The sequence below is a fragment of the Scyliorhinus torazame genome, chromosome 16 (assembly GCF_047496885.1).
Source record: "Scyliorhinus torazame isolate Kashiwa2021f chromosome 16, sScyTor2.1, whole genome shotgun sequence".
Classification (NCBI taxonomy): Eukaryota; Metazoa; Chordata; class Chondrichthyes; order Carcharhiniformes; family Scyliorhinidae; genus Scyliorhinus; species Scyliorhinus torazame.
The window spans coordinates 33,075,089-33,101,055 of NC_092722.1; the positions used below are offsets into that span (position 1 = coordinate 33,075,089).

Here is a 25,967-nt window from a genome sequence, read left to right on the forward strand (position 1 = left end):
TCTTCTTTAAACATTGTGGGCCTTGGAGCCGAATATAAGTGAAACTCCTGTCCCCGTTTATTTTTGTATTTTGAGTTGCTAACACTAACAGATCTTAATGTCTAATTTAGGATTTATCCATCAATAAATGACAGCAATAAAACAAACCTTTCTAAACTTACAAGATGAAGCAATATCAGTTTTCAGTAAGACTGAACAATGAGGGCCACCAGTGGTGGCTGCAGTTTGGTTGCCTATTTTCCAAATTCTTTTTTCTGTGGGTCCTTTTTAATGTCAATTGACAAATACAATATTGCTGTTTCGGCAGGCTCTGGTAAAACGGAGTCCAAGCAGTGGAATCAGCTCTACCTTGAAGGAATCATCCGCCTTCCAGAATGAGCCCCGTGTCCCAGAAAGTGCCCTGCGACACCAAAGCACTTCACCAGCAGATAAATGCAAATTGATGAGTGCAGATGGCAAGACCGGTGAGGATGACAAACCAAAGAAGAGTACTTTGTGTAAACAGATTGAGGGCTGCAGGGAGGAGCTGCAGAGCCAAGTGGTGAGTATGTTGTCCGAATTGAGAGACAAAGTCCACTCATGCAGTGGGATAGTTGGTCAGTGAGTTACAAGGCTGTTTGATATAGGAATGCTATACTTGGAGTCATTTTGAAGGATTTCATAAAATAATGATTTTAGTTATATAAGCACTCAGAACTCACTCTGCAAGCTTTACGTCGCAGATTCCCTGTGCCTTATATAATCAAGATAACAAGCAGTTGACACGTACAGATTGGGGTGTGTTGCATTTGACTCCTGGATCTGTGCTGTTTTTGCATTACCTGGGACATTGGGGAGGAAATGTGAGATCAACAAATGTTTTTGGGGTTGATGGTTTCCTGGCGATAACACCTGCAAATTGCATGTGACCATCAAGTCAGGACAGGATGTGTTGCACATGTGACACCTTCTTCGGAGGAATAGCTCAGCAGCACTCACTGTCGAGGTTCACAGGACAAATGGCCATTTGTTGTCAAAAGGTATGTGACGCCCTTAGAAATTAAGCCCCAACAAGATTCAACGCCTTCTGAGAAGAGAAGAAGCTTAGTGGGGTAAATAATGTTACAGCACGGACAAAGGCCTTTCAGCCCATTGTGTCTGCTAGCCATTTTGAGAGAATGGTCCAATTACCCTGCTTCCCTGTTCTTCCCTCATAGCCCTGAAAACATAAGCAATAATTAATTCCTTTTGAAAATTACTAATTAATCTGCTTCCACCATTTGCTGAAATCATTTTTCATATTTACCCTCAACATCATTTTTCATGATTTTGAACATATATTGTCTCCCCTTAATTTCTCTACTCTAGGGAGAGCAATCTCCGTTTCTGTTATCTCTGCATAACTGAAGTCCCTTATCCCTGATATGATTCCAATACACCGCTGTATCCCTCCCAAGCTCTTAACATCCTTCCTAATGTGTGGTGCCCAAATTGGGCATGACCGTCCAGCAGAGGCCTAACCACTAAGTTATAAAAGTTTAGCATAAGTTCCTTACTTATGCTGTGAGTCGTGTGTGTGTTTGTGGCTGTGTCAGGTGTTTGTGGCTGTGTTAGGTGTTTGTGGCTGTGTCAGGTGTTTGTGGCTGTGTCAGGTGTTTGTGGCTGTGTCAGGTGTGTGTGGCTATGTGAGGTGTGTGTGGCTATGTGAGGTGTGTGTGGCTATGTGAGGTGTGTGTGGCTATGTGAGGTGTGTGTGTGGCTATGTGAGGTGTGTGTGTGGCTATGTGAGGTGTGTGTGTGGCTATGTGAGGTGTGTGTGTGGCTATGTGAGGTGTGTGTGGCTATGTGAGGTGTGTGTGTGTGGCTATGTGAGGTGTGTGTGTGTGGCTATGTGAGGTGTGTGTGTGTGGCTATGTGAGGTGTGTGTGTGTGGCTATGTGAGGTGTGTGTGTGTGGCAGTGAGGTGTGTGTGGCTATGTGAGGTGTGTGTGGATATGTGAGGTATGTGTGGATATGTGAGGTTTGTGTGGATATGTGAGGTGTCTGTGTCCGTCCTGCTCTGTGAGGTGTGTGTTTGTGGCTGTGTGAGGTGTGTGTGAGGAAATTATTTAACTCTAGCTACATATCATCATGCCATTTCAACACCACCTCCATGTGCGGTGGGTGTTTGGCTGTGTAGTTGAGATTTGTTTTACCTGTCCTGACATGTGTTCAGTTGTTTGTTTTCGTTGAAAACCAGGAGACCCATGACAGTCTAGCAATTGAATCAGGTATCAGTAAGTGCCTTGGGATACAGTTCACTTTGTTCTGCGATTCAGAGTGCATGCTTTCCAATGGGTTACTGGCTACTCTTCTGTGCTCCCAGTGATCAATGCAAGTGCACTGTGGAGAGGGAGAGATAGTTCAAAAGAGCAGTGTTTGAAAGCGATATGTCCAATGCAATACAGCTTTAAAGTAATTTGTTCCTTTAGGCTGTGCAGATTTTTTTTTTCAGTGCTGAGAAACATTTTAGTTGTTTGTTAGATTTGAGATCAGTGGCTTTTTGCCAGCTGATGGTTATTGCTGGCTGGAGCTGAAAAAATTGTCGACTGTTGCAGTTTTTGCTCTTGTGTTTCCCGTTTTGTTGCTGGCACTGCCCACCTCTGAGCACTGTGATTAAACTTGTTGAACAATATTATTAAATTGTTGCTTGACCTTAAAGAACAACATTTATGTGCACACTGGTGATTTGGCATTCCTGTCCAAGGGGGTTTGGAGTGTATCTAGCAAACAAGCTTAATGTTTTATGAGGCAAAACCACATTTCTACTGTGGATTAGTGCGATAAAAGATGGGAATACATTGCTTTCTATTTCTGGAACTTGTAGTAACAATAAGTACTCTAATGACAGGTATAGCACAGATTAGTTACAGAGTAAAACTCCCTGTATACTGTTCCATCGAACACTCCCATTGCAAGTCGAGCATGGATACGATACCTAGTAATGCAACCCGCTGCACTGTCCCTATCAAATCTTGCAATCATCTGAAACACCTCATTTCTTTTATCCTTTAATCTTCCATATTCTACTGAATACAAATGTAGATATGCAACCTGTCTCATGATTTACAATCTGGTGAATCTGCTATGCACCCCTAAAAATGCCAGTGTGTCCTTTCTTAGGTCCAGTGCCCAGAACTGATGGCATACTGCAGATGGGGTCTGACCAGACCTCAAGCTGTAACACAACTTTATGCACCTTTGTATTCCTGTTCCCTTGAGACAAAAAACAATGTTCCATTAGTATTTTTTGCACCTGTCATCTGGTTTTATGCTTGCTGTTCATCCATGGTTCTGAGCGTCTAGCCACTTGGTCACTGGCAGCTTGGTTGAGACTGTGGAGATTAATTTCACATCGGATTCTTACAATCAGCAGAGACTTTCATCTCAATAGCTTGGGTTGGATTCAACCCAGATTCCAAAAATGAATGGCCATTATCTAACCCATTATATCAGCCAGTCCTCCTGACATAGGCAGGTGAACATAGTTTCAGTTGTCTTCTTCTAACCTTGTTCCTCTTCCCTTTTCCTAGTCTGGTTGCTCCACTGCTGGGTTAGTCCTTGATATGCTTGTCTTCCTGATGGATGCTATCCAGACAAATTTCCAGCAAGCCTCGGCGGTTGGCAGCAGCAGCCGGGCCCAGCAAGCACTCGATGATCTACATACAATGGAGAAGAACATGGAAATGACTGACCAGCTGATGGTACGCCCTGGAACTGGAAATGGAGTGTTAAGGGTTAGAAAGTGTTTGGTACAGTAATTGAGTATGATGAGTGATGTAACGCTGTGTAATATATGTGAACTGTGATATTCCTCCATAACAAGCAGTGAAAAAAGACCCAGTAACATTCAAAGTCAAATCACATGGCGTAAGCCACTCCTATCATATCATTTTGTTTTTAGAACTGGTCCTCCCATCACAAAATGCCAAACTATGCGAGCAGCAAACAGAAACCCATAAATAATACATTTAATAATAATATTCTTTCTTAGTGTCGCAAGTAGGCTTATATTAACACTGCATGAAGTTACTGTGGAAATCCCCTAGTCGCCACACTCCAGCGCCTGTTCGGGTGCACCGAGGAAGAATTCAGAATGTCCAATTCACCTAGCAAGCACATCTTTCAGGACTTGTACAACAATTGGGAATATGTTGTAAAGCAGAGATACATTACAGAGTTGAGTTCACGTTCTCCATGAGGGTGAATTCTTCCACCTTTACTTCAACATGCAGTTCCTACTGCCTTACTCTTTGGATCTGATTGCTTGCCTTGCAAGTATAAAGAGATATAGGAGAGTGGCAGGAATAGATTATGTGGTACTATCCTGAGTGGAAAAGTACATTATGAACTGGCGTATTACAGGGCAGGCTGTGGTAGAGTAACTGCTGTTGGAGGAATTCTAACGGTTCTGCTTCTTACATTTAGAATAATTTTGCTCATTGCACTTTTCTTTTAATCAAGTGGGATGGGGATGTTGAAGTGTTTGTATTCTGTCTGATTTGAGCTGCTACGTGCTTCTCAGTTTTGTCCTGCTTTTTAAAGGTGCGCTTTCATGAGAATTATTCAAGTTGGGTTTTTGATGCTCAGATGCTTCTAATTGAATGTTCTGATCTTGTAGGTTCCAACCCTGGGTTCTCAGGAAGGGGCCTTTGAGAATGTGCGGATGAACTACAGCGGGGACCAAGGGCAGACAATCCGGCAGCTAATCAGTGCACACGTGCTGCGTCGTGTGGCGATGTGTGTCCTCTCCTCTCCACACGGCCGACGACAGCACCTGGCTGTTAGCCACGAGAAGGGAAAGGTGCATTTCGTTATCACACTTGGTTTTGAATGTCTCCCGGAATGGAATTTACTGTAGCTCACTATTTAGACATTTTTTAATTATATGCTCATGAGACGTGAGTGTCATTGTCAAGCCCACACACGGCACATTTACAGCTGACAACTGAGTAGTTTACAAGGCACACATCCGGCACTGAAGTCATATATAGACCAAACATCTTCCCTGACGGATGTTAATGAACTTGATTAGATTTTTGAGGCAAACCTGATAGGTGCTGTTCTGCAAGTTGCCAGATTTATCAAATTCAATTTCAATGACTGTTAACATCTTCATAGAATCATAGAATTTACAATGCAGAAGGAGGCCATTTCGCCCATCGAGTCCGCACCAGCCCTTTCTTTTGAAAGAACACCCTACCCAAGCCCACACCTCTTCCACCCTATCCCTGTAACTCAGCAACCCCACCCCACCTTTTTGGACACTTAAGGGCAATTTAGCAAGGCCAATACACCTAAACTGCACATCTTTGGACTGTGGGCGGAAACCGGAGCACCCGGAGGAAACCCACGCAAACACGGGGAGAACATGCAAACTCCGTAGACAGTGAGCCAAACCAGGAATCGAACCTGAGACTCTGGAGCTGTGAAGCAACTGTGCTAACCACTGTACTACCATGCTACCCAATCTTGCAGTTGTCTAGTACATATGAACGTACGAAATAGGAGCAGAATAGGCCATTCGGCCCCTTGAGACTGTTCCGCCGTTTGATAAAATCTTGGCTGACCTGTTTGTGTTTCGAGTTCCACATTCCCAGCTAATCCCGATAACCTTTGATGTCCTATTGATAGATTCCTTTCCCGCCTTAAAAATATTCAGTGAGTCCACCTCAACCGCCTTCTGAGGTAGAGTAACACTAACTTAGAAATAACTTTCCAAAGTACTTCAGATGCATAAGAGAAAAAGTGAGTGCTGAATGAGGAGATATATTAGGACTGGTAAACGCGCAAGATCAGAGGGCTGGTTTTAAGTGAAGTTTTAAAAGAGGAGAAATAGATGAAGAGGCAGAGGAGTTTAAAGAGGGAATTCTAGAGTTTGAGATCCTAAACTTTGAAGGTACCACTGCCAATGATGGCTGAATGCAGACTGGATTTGGAGGAGTAGAGAGTTTGGATCACGATTGGATGGCTGAAGGAACTCACAGGGTTATGGAAAGGTGAGTCCATGGCTGGATTTAAAAACAACGGTAAGAATTTCAAATTCTAGATAGGGTGACTAGAAACCAGTGCACGCACACAGGACGGGATGGACGAATGAATGAGACTGGATGTGGGATAGTGTTAGCCTGTCATTATTTTGGATGAGCTAAAGTTTATAGAGGGTAGGATGGGAGGCAGGTCAAGAGGGCATTGGAAAATCTGGAGATGTCCGAGCATTGGTAAAGGATTCAGAAGTAGTTGGGCTGGGGCCAGGCGTTGGGCTGGGGCGATGTTATAGAAGTGTAAGAATGTGTTTTTTGTGACATATGGGGTTGAAACCTCCGCTCAGGACCCAATTGGATGCTGGTGGTGTGAACAGTCCAGTTTAATCCAAGACATTTCCTGAGGAAATGGGTGAGATCAGAAAGTTATCCAAGACTGGAAATCAGACAGACAGTCCATTGGAGCTCCAATTTTGACAACCGATGCATCCACAGAATATCTTTTGTTCAGACTTGATACCATTTCTTTTTCCATGTTGTAGATCACAGTGTTGCAGCTATCAGCTCTACTCAAACAGGCTGACTCAAGCAAGCGAAAACTGACTTTGACTCGCCTAGCTTCAGCCCCTGTTCCTTTCACTGTTCTGAGTCTGACCGGAAACCCATGTAATGAGGATTACCTCGCTGTGTGTGGACTCAAGGTAAATGATGCCTGAAACCTTCAGAAAGACGCATCTCTTGTTGAATTTGTTCAGGTGGGATTGTGTCCCTGCCTCTAGATACAATCCTATTTGGTTTACATTGCTCAAATCTTGGAATTGAACCCGGGTCCATGGTGCTATGAGGTAGCAGTGCTAACCATTGTCCTACCGTGCTGCCAAATGCTATCAAAGATGAAGGACTTTGGTTACTCAAGAAGCTGGGATTTATTGTTCTCCTCAGCACAGAGAAGGTTAAGGAGAAGCTTTAATAGAGGTGATCAAAATTGTCACAAGTTTTCTAATAGAGAAACTGGCTCTACTGGCAGAGGATTCAGATTTAATGTAATTGGTAAAATGTCCAGAGAGAAATTAGAATTTTTATACAATGGAATATTGCAATCTGGAATGCACTGCCTGAGACCTCGTTATGTTATGGCAATTGTATGCTCGATGTTCACCCGTGTCTTACCTCTTTGCCTTACTTCCCGTACCAGCCTCCCCAAACGGGTGCCGGAATGTGGCGACTAGAGGCTTTTCACAGTAACTTCATTTGAAGCATACTTGTGACAATAAGCGATTTTCATTTCATTTCATTTAAGTGCCGCCCTGGCACATGTTTGATGAAAACACAAATCCAAAACTTTTTGGAAACACCATGGTGCTGTGATGGAAAGCACAGCCTTCTGAAAGGATCTCATCTGTGTTGAAAAGGCATCATTATTGATCAGTGCTCCCTTATTAGACATTGAAAGAGGACAGAGTCAGATTGGTTGTGTTGACTGCTCAGTCAATTAGTTTGCTCAGCTTACTGTGTAGTTTCATATATCAATAATAATTCCTTGGGTTAATGTCGAGATCACTATTGTTGACCATGAAACTGTGCTTCAAGCTGCGGAATCACATTGGGGAGGAAATTTTAAAAAACTGTTATCACCATACCATTCAAGGTTCCCTGGCTGACGGGGTATTATTGCTAACTGACAAGTGACCTCGGTCACATTCCAGATATTTCCTTGTGGCCAAGCATAGATCACTGACTTTGCTTCTCTGGGTCATCTCGTGGTCATCCCGTTCCATGTTTAACATTTTAATATATGGTCGGATCGCAATAAGGTAATCTGTATGTACCTCATTCTCCAGGACTGTCATGTTCTGACATTCAGCAATTCAGGATCAGTCTCCGATCATCTTGTTCTCCATCCACAACTCGCCACTGGTAACTTCATCATTAAAGCAGTGTGGCTGCCAGGATCACAGACAGAGCTTGCGATTATAACAGCAGATTTTGTCAAGGTAAGGCTGGGGTAGCAGAGTAAAATCTTTTATCTGCTCTGCATTTCTCTTGTGTAACCATGCAGTAGCTAAACTGGTTTTAGTCCTCATTTCAAAGTTGCTTTAATTTAAAGTAGGACAATTCACATGCTCTAGCAACACAAGCTGCTGCAGCAAAACAAGTTAAAAGTGAGGTGCATTTTGAAGTTCATTCACCAGCTGTGTCCTCACCTCTGCTCACAGGTTTATGACTTGTCCACTGATGCTTTGAGTCCAATGTACTATTTCCTTTTGCCGAGCTCAAAGATCCGTGACACAACATTTTTGTTCAACGAAGAAGGGAAGAGTATTATTGTTATCATGTCATCGGCTGGTTATATCTACACCCAAGTGATGGAAGAAGCAAGCAGTGCTCAGCACGGACCATTCTACGTCACCAACGTGCTTGAAATCACACACGAGGATCTGAAGGTCTGTGGAAAAAATGATTAGGTTCACATAGAGTTTTGTACAGTGTACTCACTTTATCCAAATATAATATATTCTCGTTGGTGATGGCACCATGGAAGGCCTCTTCAATCGAGCACCACAAGCCAACTGGGAAGTGGTGAAACTCAGTTGCTAGAATGGCTTGGCTAGGAATTAGAATTGGGTTGTCTGGGTTAGTTTGAAATCCTCTGGTGAAGGGACTGGACTTGCAATCCAGACATTGCAAATTCAAAGCCCAAATTGGTGATTTGTGAAATTTTGGTCAATAAAACTGACAATTTAGGGCTGACAAGGAAACAAACTTGCTGTCCCTACCTGGTCTCACCTCTGAGTGACTTCAGGGCTCCTAGAAATGAGCAGTAAATGATAATGTCTTACCATTATCACCCATATCCGAACAACAGATTCCAATATCCTCTGCTGCCCCTCTTCTGTGTTTTAAAAAAAATTTAGAGTGCCCAATTATTTTTTAATCTTTTTTTTTCAATTAAGGGGCAATTTAGCGTGGCCAATCCACCTAACCTGTACATCTTTGGGTTGTGGGGGTGAAACCCACGCAGACACGGGAGAATGTGCAAACTCCACACGGACAGTGACGCAGGGCCGGGATTCGAATCCGGGTCCTCAGCATTGCAGTCCCAGTGCTAACCACTGCGCCACATTCTGCCCTTCCTCATCTGTGTTAAGGATTGATCCATCAGTCTACCAAACACAAATACCACTTTAAATCAAGCCCTTTCTTATCTCTATGTAATGTCACATTGTTTGAGCTGCCTGGTCTCCAGATTATTATTTCCAGTTAATCTGGTATGCAAGAAGCACAATGTTTTACAATCAGCATTTTTAGAAGTAGATAAGACCAAAACATTGTTGTTGGAAACACTGGGTTTTATGGCAAGGTGTATAATATCTTCTGGTGTAATATAAACGTTTAGCTGTGACAGTGAATCTGTTTAGCTGTGACAGTGAATCTGTAGACAACTAAGAATATTTAAGACAGGTTAGAGAAATGGTGATGGAAAGGAGGACCTAGGCGGGCATGTTGGGCCGAATGGCCTGTTTTATGTTGTAATTTCTATGCAAGTATATATGGAGGTGCTTAAAGTTACAGAAATGTTTTATTTTCATTATCAGGTTTGCGGTAAAGGCCGGCATTTATTGCCCAACACTAATTGCCTTGAGACTGTAGTGATTTAATAGGTTTGCTGTGTGACTTCAGAGGGCAGATAAGAGTGAGCAATGTTGGTGTGGGACTGGACTCGCATAATCTGACAGTCTCATGGTTACTCTGACTGATACAAGTTTCTTATTTTCAGAATTTTCAAACTATCATGGTGGGGTTTAAATTAACCCCATTAGTTAAGACCAAAATGTGTGATTTCAAGAACATATTAGATATAGCTCTTGGGGCTGAAGGGATCAAGGGATATGGGAAGCCAAAATATTGTGATTTCAAGAAGGAATTAGATATAGCTCTTGGGGCTAAAGGGATCCAGGGATCTGAGGAGAAGGCTGGATCAAGTATTGAATTTGACGATTCAGCCATGATCGTAATGAATGGAGGAGTGGGCTCAAAGGGCCGAATGGCCTACTCCTATTTTCTATGTATGTAACTTTCACTATATTGTTAGCCCTGTAACATTATCACTCTTCTACCTTCTGCTGTTTTTATTGGTGGGACATCTGAACCTCAAGTTCAAATATAAAACATATAGTGCTTTAACTCATCATTGGGTTGTTGTTTTCATTGCATTCTCTTCTATGTATACACCTGAACATAGTTCTTTCTCCCTTTCTTTCCAGGACAGTAATGGTCAGGTTGCAGGTGGTGGTGTCTCTGTTTATTACTCCCATGTTCTGCAGATGCTGTTTTTTAGTTATAGCCAGGGCAAATCCTTTGCTGCCATGCTAAGTCGCACAACATTGGAAGTGCAGCGCCTGTTCCCAATCAATCTGAAAAGGTCAGTGACACCTAGGGATTGTCTCTCAGGAGATAACGGACAAATATTTCTTTTGTCAGCTTTGAGGAACCTGCTGTATTAGTTTTACATTTTCTGAGTAGTGTGATTATGTTGATTAATTAAATGCCCCAGCAGTGATTGGTTTACAGAATGGTGACAAAAAACTAAATGCTGGAAACTCAGGTCAGACGGTGTCTGCAGAGAAAGCAGACAGGTTAAAGTTTCAGGTACAGTGTCTTGGCCAGAACAGTGTCTACATCTGAAATATCAACTTGCATGTTCACTCCATGGCTGTTTATAGCAAGTGTATTCTGGGCCATGGAGGATTAATACGGAGTCAGCTGAGAGTGTCAGACAGCTAAAATCAAATAAACCTATTTATGTCTCTCTCTCTCTACTCTACCTCTGTTCTTCCCTTCTCTCCCTTTTCACTTTTCCTCTTTTTCCATTACTCCCTCTCTTCCTTGTCCCTCTTTGTTCCTTCCTGCCACCCCCTCCCATGATTTCCCTCCTGCTCTCCCTCCCACGGTCTCTACCTGCTCTCTCCCACACCATCCTCTCTCCCCACACTCCCTTTCTTGATATCAGTCTGTTTCCATGAAGTTTGCATCATCTCTTCAATCCGTGTGATTCAGCAAATATGGTTCATATTTGTCTTCCTTTATTTTCCTCTCTGCAGTTCAAATGGTGGCAGTGGGAAGACTGTTCCTGCCCTGTGCCAGTGGTCAGAGGTGATGAACCATCCTGGCCTGGTCTGCTGTGTCCAACAGACTACTGGAATTCCACTTGTCATCATGGTCAAACCGGATACCTTCCTCATCCAGGAAATCAAAACTCTACCAGCTAAAGCCAAGGTCAGTCACCGTCTCAGAGAATTCAGGCCTTCGACAAACTGTTGTCTGAAAGGACAGAGATATGAATTCAACCATTTAAGTGTTACTAATTGTAGATTTATTCTGAATCATTCTTTTGGATACATTCATGTAATTTTCTATCAGTAAAAATACACAAACCTCTTATGCAGTTTCATGCAGATTATTTTAAATGGGCTCAGTGTAACATAAGAGTACTGGAACCAAGTAATCCTGAGAGAAATGTAATATCTAATCTGGGAAAGAGAGACAAAACTGCAGATATTCTGAAGAGTATTAATGAAATTAGGCTGTTGAGCACCTAATCCACATAGCACTGCTCAGCGATTGCAATTTATTCGACTCCGCTACTGGCTTCAGATTCTGCTTTCGTTGCCTTATTGACAGTCGGAGCTGGTGACTCAGTGCAGTGGCTGAGCTAAATATTGTCACTGCTGTTGTCACTGTTCAGACCACTGAAGGAGGGATACTTCAATCGTCCTGCAGCTGAGTTGTTCAGCTGAATGTTCTCTGGTGATTTGCCTTCCACAATCCTGTATTCTTTCACTAAATTGAGAGGTGAGAAAATAGTAAAAACACCAAATACTGGAAATATGTGGCTGGAAAAAGAGAAGATAATTAACTGAGGGCAGCACGGTGGCGCAGTGGGTTAGCACCGTGGCCTCACGGCGCCGAGGTCCCAGATTCGATCCCGGCTCTGGGTCACTGTCCGTGTGGAGTTTGCACATTCTCCCCGTGTTTACGTGGGATTCGCCCCCACAACCCAAAAATGTGCAAACTAGGTGGATTGGCCACGCTACATTGCCCCTTAATTGGAAAAAGATGAATTGGGTACTCTAAATTTATAACATTTAAAAAAAATAATTAACTTTCCAGATGGGACATTTCATCAATACTGGCATGGACAGGTTGGAGAAACCTCCTTATATGACTGCTCAACATACTAAGGGAAAGGGGGAGAATCATAATTAAAGGTCACAAGTGTAGAAGTGCCAAGTAGTAGAGAGATAGCTGATCGGCATAATACCTTGGGAACGGAGAGTTTTCTATGTCCCCTTTTCAGTTCTAATAAAGGGTTACCAACTGAATTACAGGGTGGTGAATCTTTGGAACTCCACAGGGTCTCTCTCTCAGTGGCTCATCTTACCCAGTGAGTAGCTGAGCCATACGGAACAGGAAGTTGTCAGGTTTGTGGGTGCTATAGTTAAGTTCAGGAATCCTGGATTAGAAATGGTGTAATTGTCTCAGGTTCCTATTCCAGATCACTGACCAGTGGTCTGTGCTGAATGTCGGGAAGGGACAGGATCATGATTGTCTCTGATGCCCTTGCGATGAAGAGGTTTTTAGTGTTAGCATTCAGTCAGATTGGCACAGGAATATTAACAATTTACCAGAAGGCACTTGGTGCCCAGGTTCTCATTTCGAGTGGAGACAGCACATTACTGTGAATAGGGTATTATATTCATCAGCTGCCTCTTTTTATAATGCTAGGTATATCCATGCTTGTGACCTCTGCGTGTGGTTCTTCTTTACTTTGGAGAGTCCTCGAAAATGGGTTTCAGGTTTCAGAGAGAGGGCTAAGGAATCTTTTCTATTCCCATTGAAAGTAGAGTGGGGGAAGATCTCAAATTTAAGAATGATTAAATTGATGAAGAGGACCTCAGCAGGGTAATTTGTTATAAATGATAAACTTAGGGCAGCACGGTGGCGCAGTGGGTTAGCCCTGCTGCCTCACGGCGCAAGGTCCCAGGTTCGATCCCGGCCCTGGGTCACTGTTCGTGTTGAGTTTGCACATTCTCCCCGTGTTTGCGTGGGTTTCGCCCCCACAACCCAAAGATGTGCAGGATTGGTGGATTGAACATGCTAAATTGCCCCTTAATTGGAAAAAAATGAATTGGGTACTCTAAATTTATAAAAAAATAAAAATAAATGATTAACTTGAAGAACAACATTTACATTGGAGTGGATAGTCAATTCCAGCAAACACACTTGCAGCATTCAACAGTAGAGAGAAATAGAAAAGCTGAAAATGGTCAGATTAGCAAGTGAACAGTCTTAGCAGAAGGTATTTATAAGAGCATTGCTTGTTCCCAAATTATGATATTCTTGTGTCCCCACCCCGTCCCCAACACCCGTTTGTATTTTAGATCCAGGACATGGTTGCAATTCGTCACACAGCCAGCAATGACCAGCAAAGAACCACCATGATACTCTTGTGTGAGGATGGCAGCCTGCGGATCTACATGGCAAATGTCGAGAATACATCCTATTGGCTCCAGCCTTCGCTGCAGCCCAGCAGTGTCATCAGCATCTTGAAACCAGTCCGCAAGCGCAAAGCTGTAGCTGCCAGTAAGGTTTTATGTATGGAAATACCCTGCTTAGATTAAAGGAGAGAGAGAGACCGTGAGAAAGCGTATGAGTATAGTGATGGCACACTTGTGTATTTCGCACGGGAAACATTGTATCCTGGCTAGGCTGTCCACACTATTCTTGTGCTTGACGTGAGGAGGCTGGCCCACTCTTCAGGACCTTTTTAAATAATTCTTAGAGAATGGAGTTTGCTTTCTTTAGTAATATTTTTACTGTTGAGTTACTAAGCCGAGTAATGCATGCGAACAAAATTGATAAATGCAGCTGAAAGGTTGTGAATTAACCATGAGTTAATTCTTACCTCTCTTGTCTGAAGCTATTTCTACTCCCTGTGCACTGCCACCTTCAAATCTCATCAGCCAGTTCTCCTTGTATCACATGCAAGTAAAGAATAAGGCATGTTCAGAATTTTTCTAATCTTATTTAAAGTGGATGGTGGTGCTGGGACTTGAGCTCCAGGTCTTTCCACTGAGATTTGGCAGCTGCGCCCTTTCCAGTTTTCTATATTCTTGAGATTGGTCGTAATTACAAACTATTGGGACCTTGTAATAAAAGATAGCACTGCAATATTTGTCCCCATGGTTTTCGTCTTTAAACATATATCTGCAATAAACAGACTGCTTGAAATAAACAGCAGGTCATTTAGCACCTGAAAGGGTGAGTCAGGTTCCTATTTGATGTGGTCTTCTTCAACTGACGGATTCTCGTTCTGAACAGACAGAGTTATTCCACAAGATGTGTATAAAAGTACTGACAACATTAATCACTCACAGTTTGAATCCTGCACAAAAGAGCCTGATAAAAGTTTTTTTTTCTCAGTAAAAAACATGCGTAGCATGATGTGTTTTTAGTAGCAACTTGAATAACGTATGAACTATTGATGGGCTTCTTTTGATGCCTCTGTTTGCAGCAACCCGCACCTCCAGTCAGGTAACATTTCCAATTGATTTCTTTGAGCATAACCAGCAGCTGACAGATGTTGAGTTTGGAGGAAACGACTTGCTCCAGGTGTACAACATGCAACAAATTAAACATCGACTCAACTCCACGGGCATGTATGTTGCCAGCACAAAGGTATGAGTCCACCAGACAGCAATAGCATTAACTCTTTTCAAAAAAAAAAAAGATTTTGCTCGTTTTTGATTTGTTGTCAACTATTTGGCAAATCCTAACCACCCTTCAAAATTCCTATATTGCAAGAAGCGTGAAAAGTGTATTTCCATATTGCAAGAAGCGTGAAAAGTATATTCAGTTGGGCGGCACGTTTGCACAATGGTTAGTACTGCTGCCTCACGGCGCCGAGGACCCGGGTTCGATCCTGGCCCCCGGGTAACTCTCCGTATGCAGTTTGCACATTCTCCCCGTGTCTGCATGGGTCTCACCCCAACAATCCAAAAATGTGCAAGGAAGGTGGATTGGCCGTGCTAAATTTCCCCTTAATTGGGAAATAAAATTGGGTACTCTAAATTTAAAAAAAGTGTATTCAGTGAATATTAGAGGACACAGCACAGTGGTGACCAGTTGGTTCACCGTGCTTGCAAAATGGCTCATTTGTTCCATTCTCCTTTTCCCGTAGCTCTGCAAGTTTCTCCTTTTCAAGTATATCCCCAAGTTCCTTTTGAAAGTTACCATTGAATCTGGGATGCACTCCAAAACATCATAACCAGCTGTGTGAAACAAAACAAATCTCCTAATTTTACCTCTGGTATTTTCTTTTGACGATTACATTAAGTCTGAGCCCTCTGGTTACTCTCCCTTCTGCCAGTGGAGATTGTTTCTTACAACAAACTCTTGGCAATGTTTGGATTGCTTGATAAGGAAGAAAGTTTGTGTGATTATCAACAACCAACAGAACATAATGTGCAAATGCAAGATTGCAGGCAAGTTTACTTAAGTTTGTAGCATGTTGAGTATTTTTGATAACTTGATATGCTCATTTTGACAAGTATAATTACATCTGCAATTTTATTGCAATTTTGGGCCTCCTTTCAAAAGGAAACTGAATTGATATGGCCTCAGAGAACAAAGACCAGAGAAATCTGAGACACAGCTATGCTTCTCGTAGAAGATGGAACGAGGACAACAGTCAGATTTTTAAAATGTTGATAAACTAAAGGCAATGTTAACACTCTTAGAGCACGAGATTTGGAAATCTTAACCAAGACTGATGGTTGGCAATTAGCAGATGCCAAATTCATACCATGGACATTTTGCTGATTGTTATTAGTGATGTGAGGGGGGGGGGGGGGGGGGGGGGGCGTTTACAGATTTTTTTGCTGTATTAACTGTGGAGCTACTATTCATTTGAGCAACTTGTTTTGGACACATTGCAGCTGCTAAAGCTAACCTGAGAATGATAATTGTAGTGTAGCTGATTTATGTTGCTAGACATCCGTGTCTTTGCTGTAAATCTGAGTGCAACAAGAAATACCTGGTTCTAATATACTGTTAAGTGTTGACAGCAGCAATTGTTGAAGATGTAATAAGATGTCTATGACAAGGTGTTATTTTCTACAATGTGCACCATTTTCTACAGCTGAATGTCCAGAAAACCAATGGCAACTTTCTTCTCACACAAGCATCTGTGCACCTATAATTTTGGCTCAGTTCATCATCTCAACTGTCACCTCAGGCAAAGTCTGGAGGGACCAAACATTCATATACTATTCTGAATTTTCCTTCCCTCAAATCTGGCTGAGTTACAAAGATTGCTTTTAACGCCTCCCTCACATTTCTTGGTTTTATCCATCGCCTTATCTTCTCGAGGGTTTACTCATGCTGGTCTCTTGAGTCCATGTCACCCGAAAGATCTGTGCTTTATATTCCTGCAAAGCTCTACTGGCTCACATGACTCAGAAAATTAATTTTAAAAACTTTATTCGAGGTGATTTTTGGCCAAATATTTGTGCGCACAATTCCCAGCTCCATTCCTGGTTTACTCCTTATTCTACAGCCTGTCTGCTTCACCATTAATGGATAAATTTCAGCCACTGTGCGTCTGATCTCTGGACCATCTTGCCTAAACATTACCTCCCTATTTTCAACAGCCTCCTAAAATCCTGTTGTTTTCCATTGTCTGCAGTATCTTTGAAAATGAACTAGGTTCCAATGTAGCGGGGCATATTGCAGTAATCAGATTCTCATTTAGTTTATTGCTGTTATTTTAAATGTTTGCTGTGGGTTGATGTAAGAGGCTTTGGCATGGATGATGCTACAATTCCATATCTTCCCTGTTTGATGTCAGTGGACCAGAGGAAGTTTAATAATTGGGCGAATAGCAAGTAGATTTGCATTTGATTTGATCTGTTTTTGGTGTTCAGATTCCATACTTTGTTCTTTACAGCCAGGTGGATTTACAGTGGAAGGTGTGAACAACAACGCCACCATGGTAATGACAGGAATGCGGATCCAGGTTGGGACACAGGCCATTGAGAGAGCACCGTCCTATATTGAGATTTTTGGTCGCACAATGCAATTGAACTTGACGAGAGCACGTTGGTTTGACTACCCATTTACCCGTGAAGAAGCACTACAGGCTGATAAGAAGCTCACCACTTTTGGTAAGTGATAACTAGCCAATAAAAATGCATGCAATCCAAATTTATAAACCTATAAGAGTATCACAGCTGACTCTCTGCACCAACCAATCGTGCCCTTGGTGAGATTGGCCAAGGTTATGTATTTCTGTATTAACGCCCTGTAACTGTTACATACCTGTTTAGCTCTCGCTCCCAGTTTTCTGAACTCAGCCTCGGAGTATACAAAACTTCAGATATTTCTGCTCTTTGGGAATAAGTTCATTGCTGTTCTCCCAGTCTAGAGCTCTGGCAGAGATTTAGGCCCAATCCATCTTTATTTCTTATGCGTAGGTGTTTCTATCTTGTTTTGTTCAAGACCTTGTTATGTTTCATTTTTATTTCCCTGGCTATTGCAGTTGGTGCATCGGTTGATCCAGCGGGGGTCACAATGGTCGATTCAATAAAAATCTACGGGAAAACAAAGGAACAATTTGGTTGGCCCGATGAACCTCCAGAGGATTTCCCGTCGGCCTCTGTAAATAATGTCGCTGTTCCAAGTGTTAGCCAGAGTAACAGCACAGGAGAGGTGGACTCAGCCGCTCCAACCTCCACCAGCGGCTCTGTCCTCGAGAGGTAAGCATGAGCTGGAATTGCTTCAAGTTATGTGAACTGCTTACTAACTCCCTGCTCTTCAATTGGTGAGGAACAAATGAAGAATGGTGTGCGTAATATTGACAGCATTGTAAATTTGATTCCATTGAATAATAAATGTCAAAATACATTTTGTTGTCACAAGCTTTTGACTCCCAATGGTAAAAAATTGACGAGGATAATGATGCAAAGCAATCGTTTACATGATAAATGATTTTGTCCTTCTTGCAACATTTGTTCTGCAACCAAAGCCTGTGCATATTAGAGTTTCTTCTTGCTGAACCATGTGTGGCTGTTGTGTGAAAAGCTTTTCATTGCAGCATGATCTCAGACTGTGTCCTGAGCTTGTAGTTCCTGCACAGGTGGATTCATATGTTTCTAGTGTTTCAGCAAACATTTGAATTGGGAAGTATTAAAGATGTACAAAGATTTAAAAACAATTCCTACTTCTTTCACTTTTCCTCCCTCTTCCTATTTACAACCCTGGGCATATCTGTTCTAATCTCTGCCATGGATACTTGATTTAAGTTGTGTGTCCATTCTTGGGTGTATATTGTGGCGATTGTTCCAGGCCAGAGCCCATTACTTGTATTGCACTGTTTTCTTTTCATTTCTCTTGACCCCTCTCAGACTTATCTGTCCTGTTTCTTCCCCTTCCTGTCTTGCCACCTTTATGTTTGCTTCCCTAATTAATAACTTTCACTGTCTCCCTACTATTGCAGACTTTGAGTCCCCATTGAATAAACATTCAGCTACTCCCTATGCCTCTCTTGGCTTCCTCGGAAGGGCCATTGCACACTTTGTACAGGTAGCAAATCCAGCTGCTCATCCTCTCAGCTTGTCAACCTACCCACCCAGTATGTGAGTTGGGAGTTAAATACAACCACCGCCCTGTTCTGCTTCTCTATCCACCAGAGCCGCTTGAACTCTGGTAACACAATATCAATTACCGAAAACAGGGCCATTATTTTGAATGAATGCATTGATATTCTACCTGGAAATTTGGTTTATTGGTGACATCACCTTGCCCTTCACCAAAGCCTCTGAGGCTTACTATACTTTCCACCATCTCTCCTCCAAAGGATTAGGGAAAACCCCAAGGTGTTCTACACTTACGTGAGAAATAAGAGGATGATCAGAGTGAGAGTAGGGCCAATCAGGGATAGTGGAAGGAACCTGTGCCTAGAGTCTGAGGAGATGGGGGGGGGGGGGCCCTAAATGAATATTTTGCTTCAGTATTCACTAGAGAGAGGGACCTTGTTGCTCATGAGAACAGTGTGAACCAGGTTAATAGGCTCAAACAGGTTGATATTAAGAAGGAGGATGTGCTGGAAATTTTGAAAAGCATCAGGATAGATAAGTCCCCTGGGCCTGATGGGATATACCCAAGGTTACTACGGGAAGCGAGGAGGAGATTGCTGCGCCGTTGGCGATGATCTTTGCGTCCTCACTCTCCACTGGAGTAGTACCGGATGATTGGAGGGAGGCGAATGTTGTTCCCCTGTAATTGAAAAGGAATAGGGAAATCCCTAGGAATTACAGACCCATCAGTCTTATGTCTGTGGTGAGCAAAATATTGGAAAGGATTCTGAGAGATAGGATTTATGATTATTTAGAAAAACATAGTTTGATTAAAGATAGTCAGCATGGCTTTGTGAGGAGCAGGTCATGCCTCACGAGCCTCAGTGAATTCTTTGAGGATGTGACGAGACACATTGATGAAGGTCGGGCAGTGGATGTGGTGTATATGGATTTCAGTAAGGCATTTGATGAGGTTCCCCATGTTAGGCTCATTCAGAAAGTTAAGGGGCATGGGATACAGGGAAATTTGGCTGTCTGGATGCAGAATTGGCTGGCCGAAAGAAGAAAGCGAGTGGTAGTGGATGGAAAGTATTCCGCCTGGAGGTCGGTGACCAGTGGTGTCCCGCAAGGATCTGTTCTGGGACCTCTGCTCTTTGTGGTTTTTATAAATGACTTGGATGAGAAAGTGGAAGGGTGGGTTAGTAAGTTTGCCGATGACACAAAGGTTGGTGGTGTTGTAGATAGTGTTGAGGGTTGTTGCAGGTTACAACAGGACATTGACAGGATGCAGAGCTGGGCTGAGAAGTGGCAGATGGAGTTCAACCATGATGAATGTGAAGTGATTCATTTTGGAAGGTCGAATTTGAATGCTGAATACAGGGTTAAAGGCAGGTTTCTTGGAAGTGGTGGAGGAACAGAGGGATCTTGGGATCCATGTACATAGATCCCTCAAAGTTGCCACCCAGGTTGATAAGGTTGTTAAGAAGGCGTATGGTGTGTTGGCTTTCATTAACTGGGGAATTGTGTTTAAGAGCCGCGAGGTTTTGCTGCAGCTTTATAAAACCCTAGTTCGACCACACTTGGAATATTGTGTCCAGTTCTGGTCGCCTCATTATAGGAAGGATGTGGATGCTTTGGAGAGGGTGCAGAGGAGATTTACCTGGATGCTGCCTGGACTGGAGGGCATGTCTTATGAAGAAAGGTTGAGGGAGCTAGGGCTTTTCTCACTGGAGTGAAGAAGGCAGAGAGGTGACTTGATGGAAGTGTACAAGGTGATGAGAGGCATGGATAGCCAGAGACTTTTCCCTCGGGTGGAAATTTGAAGGTGATTGGAGGAAGATATAGGAGAGATGTCAGAGATAGGTTCTTTACACAGAGAGCGGTGGGTGTGTGAAATGCACTGCCAGCGCAGAGGTGGTAGAGTCAGAGTCATTAAGGACATTTAAGCGACTCTTAGGCACATAGACAACAGTAAATTGAAGGGGTGTAGGTTAGGTTGATCTTAGATTAGGATAAATGGTCGGCACAACACCGTGGGCTGAAGGGCCTGTACTGTGCTGTACTGTTCTATGTTGTAAACCGGCCATGATAGCAGTGGGGCCCTTGTTACCAAGTCACACTATGGTCGATATTTCTAATCGTCTGACATGTCCTACTATGAGCACTTCTGTTTGTTAACTCCTCTCGGCTCTTTCGAAACAAAACAAATTCTATGCCCCACATACCCACTGACCTCCACCCCAGTTTTTTTCCACAAGGTTTCTTCCTTTCCTTAGCCCCTGAGCATTTCCGAATCCTCTACGATTTAGGTTTTCATTTCAGCACTCTTTTTCCTCTGCACTGTATTCACTGCCTTCCACATAAGACATGGGATCAGAATTAGGCCACTCGGCCTATCAGGTCTGCTCCGCCATTCAATCGTGGTTGATATTTTTTCTCATCCCCATTCTCTTGCTTCTCCCCATAACCCCGATCCCCTTATTAATCAAGAACCTATCTATCTCTGTCTTAAAGACACTCAGTGATTTGGCCTCCACAGCCTTCTGTGGAGTTCCACAGATTCACCACCCTCTGGCTGGAGAAATTCCTCCTCATCTCTGTTTTAAAGGATCGTCCCTTTAGTCTGCGATCATGTCCTCTGGTTCTAGTTTTTCCTACAAGTGGAAACATCCTCTCCACGTCCACTCTATCTAGGCCAATAAGACCACCCTCATCCTTCTAAATTCCAACGAGTACCGACCCAGAGTGCTCAACCATTCTTCGTACGACCAGCTCTTCATTCCAGGGATCATTCTTGTGAACCTCATCTGGACCCTTTCCAAAGCCAGCACATCCTTCCTTGGATACGAGGCCCAAAACTGCTTACAATCATAGAATCATAGAATTTACAGTGCAGAAGGAGGCCATTCGGCCCATCGAGACTGCACCGGCCCTTAGAAAGAGCACCCCGTCCAAGATCCCACCTCCAACCTATCCCCATAACCCAGGAACCCCACCCAACACTAAGGATAATTTTGGACACTATGGACAATTTAGCATGGCCAATCCACCCAATCCAAATGATACCCCCTTGACCTTGTGGCCTCCACTTGATCACACATAAGAATACTGTCCGAAACGTAGTCATAACCTTCACCACCATATCCCCTTCCAACCCTCAGTTCCTTCTGCATCTACCTGGGAAAAAAAACTACCCAAAGCTACATATATACTTAGACACTCCCAGTGTCCTAACCTTTGGCTTTCTATTCACCATGACATTTCTGCAGCTGTCAATTTGCTCAGCCACTCCCTCAACTCTATCTTCCGATGCCCTTGTGCCCAGAAAGAATTTTGCTCTCTCATCTTGGTTCATCCCCTGGTATGTCTTCACCTTGGCTCCCACATGTTCAAGGGCCAAATCAGTGCATAGCTGGAGCCTAACTGCTTGGCCATCCATTGAGCTAGGCCACATGAGCAATTCTGCCTCGATCACCTCTGCTGAAACTGCTCACAATTCTTGGACAACAAAAAATAACAGATTTTTTACATGATCAACCGTCTGCTTAAACCCCTCGCACGTATTCCCTTCAACCTCTCCACCTTCACCTTCATCTCCCATCAAGTGCTCTTCCTCCCCAACCTTGAATCAACATCTTTCTCTACTTTCTCTCCTATCTCCCTTCTCCAAGCTCATCTTGTCCTTGGGACCTTTTTCCAGCTCCCTTGACCCCATCACAATAGACTGCTATCACCTAACTTCTCTTCCTGATTCTGATGTTGGCTGTCATTGTAAGTGGTTCCTTTTCCTCAGGTATTGTTCCCACCAAAACTTCCACTCTCAACTTCTTTGTAAAAGCTCCTGCCCCATTTCCAACCTCCCTTTTGGCTCCTTAAATGTGCTGTTGCCGAAGTCCCAGGTTCGATCTCGGATCTGGGTCACGTCTGTGTGGAGTTTGCACATTCTCCCCGTGTTTGCGAGGGTTTTGCCCCCACAACCCAAAAGATGTGCAGGATAGGTGGGTTGGTCACGCTAAATTGTCCTTAATTGGAAAAAATGAATTGGGTATTCTAAATTTATTTTTTAAAAACAAATCCATACCAACCTTCCCACGTTTGAATCTCTCAACTCTGAATTCCACAGCAGCAAAACGGACCAAATCGAATTCACAAATAACATCTTCTGTGACCATCTATTTTCTCTTCTTGATCTGCCTGCAGTTTTTGACACTGCTGACTTCCTTAATCCCTCTCAACTGTTGTCCTTTTAGCTTCCCCACCTTCTTGGCTTAACTCTGCTCTTGACTAGCTAAGAATAGCCAAAGCAAGGGTGGCATGTGGCGCAGTGGATAGCACTTGGGACTGCGCCGCTGAGGACCCGGGTTCGAATCCTGGCCCTGGGTCACTGTCCGTGTGGAGTTTGCACATTCTCCCCATGTCTGTGTGGGTTTCACCCCCACAACCCAAAGATATGCAGGTTAGGTGGATTGGCCACTCTCAATTGCCCCTTAATTGGAAAAAAAATAATTGGGTACTCTAAATTTATTTTTTAAAAGAATAACCAAAGCATCTCCTACAAAGGTTTATCTTTGCATCTTCTCACTGTTTTCTCCAGTGTCCACCAAGGAATGATCACTGGCTTCTTATCTACATGCTACCCCACAGTTATATCATCTGATCGTGTATATGCAACAATAGCTGTCCCTATGTTTCTTGACCTCTTCATTTCCTTTTTGTTATCTGACTGCTTGTCCAACACCCGGACAACTACAGTTTCCTTCGACTAAACACTGGGTAACCAAAAGCTTTGTCAGCGGCCCCACAACAAATTCCATACCTGTACCATTGATTCCACCCCCCTCCCCCACCTCTCTCTCTGGTTGAACGAGACTGTGCCATCCTATTCGACCCTGAGCTGAGCGTTTGATCCTTATCAAAAGACCACCTAGTTCAGCCCCTGTTTTTCCAAAATCCTTAGTCATTTCTTTGAACTATTCCAGTGGGTTCTTGACCAGCCTCCTACCCTCTGTAAATTTAATCTCATCCAAAACTCTATTGACTGCATCGAGACTGTTCACCGATCTCTTCTGTGCCGACGCTGGCCAATGCCTCAAAATTCTCAGCCACATGTTTCAATCCCTGGATATCTGCAATCTTTTGAAAACCTTCTCTTCACACCCCTGCCCCTCCAACCCCAAAATCTTCTTTGACTCTGGTTTTACGTACATGTACCCACCATCCTCACTTTGTCATTATCTAACCTTGACAGTTGCGCATTCGACCTAAAGCCATGGAATCCCATCTCTAAACCCTTTCATCTCTCTCCCTGTTGATATCATCCCTGAAAATTCCTCTTTATCACTTTCCATTATCTCATCTTTTGGGATAGAGGTTAAATTGGGGTAGATGGTGTGATAATGTCACGATACTAGCAGTCCAGAGACCCAGACTAATGCACTGGGGAAATGGGTTCAAATTCGTCAACAACAGCTGGTGCAATTTAAAATTCGATCAATAAAATCTGTAATCAAAAGCTAGTCCCAGTAATGGTGACCATGACTTCTTAATCCCTCTCAACTGTTGTCCTTTTAGCTTCCCCACCATCTGGTTCATTGATGTCTTTTAGGGAAGGAAATTTGCCGTCCTTACCTGCTCTGGCCTACATGTGACTTCAGGTCTACAATAATGTGCTTGACTCTTAATTGCCCTCTGGAATGACCAATTAAACCACTCTGTTCAAGGACAACTAGGGATGGACAGCAAAAGCTGGTCCACATTTCATGAAAGAATAGAGAGAGAAAAATTACTGATTATGCCTCAGCCCAGCACTTGTGGATTTTTTTTCTATTTAAGGCACCGTAGAAATGCACTTTGTTGACCAAGGAAAGAGATTGAGTAAACTTTTTTTTTGAATTTAGAGTACCCAATTCACTTTTTCCAATTAAGGGGCAATTTTAGAGTGGCCAATCCACCAACCTGCTCATCTTTTGGGTTGTAGGTGCGAAACCCACGCAGACATGGGGAGAATGTGCAAACTCCACATGGATAGTGACCCAGGGCCGAGATCAAACCTGGGACCTCGGTGCCATGAGGCAGCAGTGCTAACCACTGCACCACCGTGCTGCCGAGATTGAGTAAATTTGAGGATACGGGGCATCTCTCACTTAAGACCCGAAGAGGGGCACAAAATTATATTTATTTGCCTGCTTCAAAGCATTAATGATAGTTCGACATCTGCAGATGTTTAAAGAAAACTGTGATCAATTTAATATCTGAAAGGAATTTTAAAATGTAAGTCTCAGATCGGCAAATTTTGAACTACAAAGTGTTTGTTTGCACCTTGGCAAATACAGGAATCAAGGTTTAGGGGAAACCATATCTTTAAATATCGAGACTACAGTGGGGAATGGGAAGTGAGGGCAATCTGATACTCAAGTTATCAGTAGCAAGTATGTCAAGGACTTAAAACAAATTGATATGTTTCCTGAGTGGCTTCAGCTACAGTTGTTGTGAATGTTGTAGGGTTTTTCCAAAAGGTAAGACAGGTTATACACCAGTCCTACACACTCTAAATCTGGAGACAAGACTGTGCTTTTTAAAACCGCAGTATGTTTCTCCATTTGAACTTGAAACCTCCAGAGGGATTCCCCCCAAACGTATTTAGCTTGAAAATTGTGACCATGTTTGCGTGCTTAAATGAGTCAATTTCCATAATTACAAGCCATGCACTGAATGGTATCATCTAGATATAAAAGCTGAGAACTACAAATAATCCATCTCCACTGGGCTTGCCATCCTTCTGTGAGAACCTTGTGCTCTGTGCTGATGGCTAAATATTTCACAGCATTCTCTTTGCATGACTCATCCCATCTACTGTGTGCAGATTCTGCATGCCTGGCTGCTCATCTTCTCTTTCAATTTATTTTCTGAAGTGGTAAAAGGATTGTGTTTGCTTTATTTAAAGTTCTCACGTGGTTTTCTTTTCTGTTGTTCCCTGAAAGTTGTGAGACTGAATCCCTAAGCTCCTTAGACCGGTTAGTATCCCTCCTTTCTCTTTATCCTGTTCTCTCTGACATTTGTGTCTATGTGTTCGTGGCATCTCACTATTCAAAACAGCAGTAACCACACACATTTTTGTCATTTGAACCTGAAGAGCTCTGCAAAATAATACTGAATCTAAGACACATGTTTAAATCAATGAAATCCTCCAGGCATGTCAGACGTCTTGTATGGATTGCCTCAAATGTCCCATCAATGTGGAGGGTGTGAATAACTTACTGGCTCGTTGAATTTTGTGACACTATCACCAGGTTGCATGTATTTGATTTTTAAAGCTGTTAGTTTTGGTTCT

At 43.0% G+C, this 25,967-nt stretch overlaps 1 protein-coding gene across 6 annotated transcripts in view; it reads left to right on the top strand.

The window, feature by feature from the left end:
• ubr4 (ubiquitin protein ligase E3 component n-recognin 4) overlaps positions 1 to 25,967 on the top strand; it is a 227,614-nt gene that overhangs the window by 105,282 nt on the left and 96,365 nt on the right. For 3 of the 6 annotated variants that reach the window (XM_072478202.1, XM_072478203.1, XM_072478204.1), the window contains exons 38-50: positions 308 to 541; positions 3,552 to 3,755; positions 4,640 to 4,822; positions 6,545 to 6,703; positions 7,844 to 7,996; positions 8,219 to 8,446; positions 10,268 to 10,425; positions 11,105 to 11,279; positions 13,445 to 13,646; positions 14,578 to 14,741; positions 17,011 to 17,227; positions 17,602 to 17,818; positions 25,618 to 25,650. In XM_072478202.1, coding sequence (XP_072334303.1) covers positions 308 to 541; positions 3,552 to 3,755; positions 4,640 to 4,822; positions 6,545 to 6,703; positions 7,844 to 7,996; positions 8,219 to 8,446; positions 10,268 to 10,425; positions 11,105 to 11,279; positions 13,445 to 13,646; positions 14,578 to 14,741; positions 17,011 to 17,227; positions 17,602 to 17,818; positions 25,618 to 25,650 — 2,327 coding nt within the window. The remainder of the gene's footprint in view (positions 1 to 307; positions 542 to 3,551; positions 3,756 to 4,639; positions 4,823 to 6,544; positions 6,704 to 7,843; positions 7,997 to 8,218; positions 8,447 to 10,267; positions 10,426 to 11,104; positions 11,280 to 13,444; positions 13,647 to 14,577; positions 14,742 to 17,010; positions 17,228 to 17,601; positions 17,819 to 25,617; positions 25,651 to 25,967) is intronic. The other 3 variants (XM_072478205.1, XM_072478206.1, XM_072478207.1) reach the window with 3 other exon arrangements.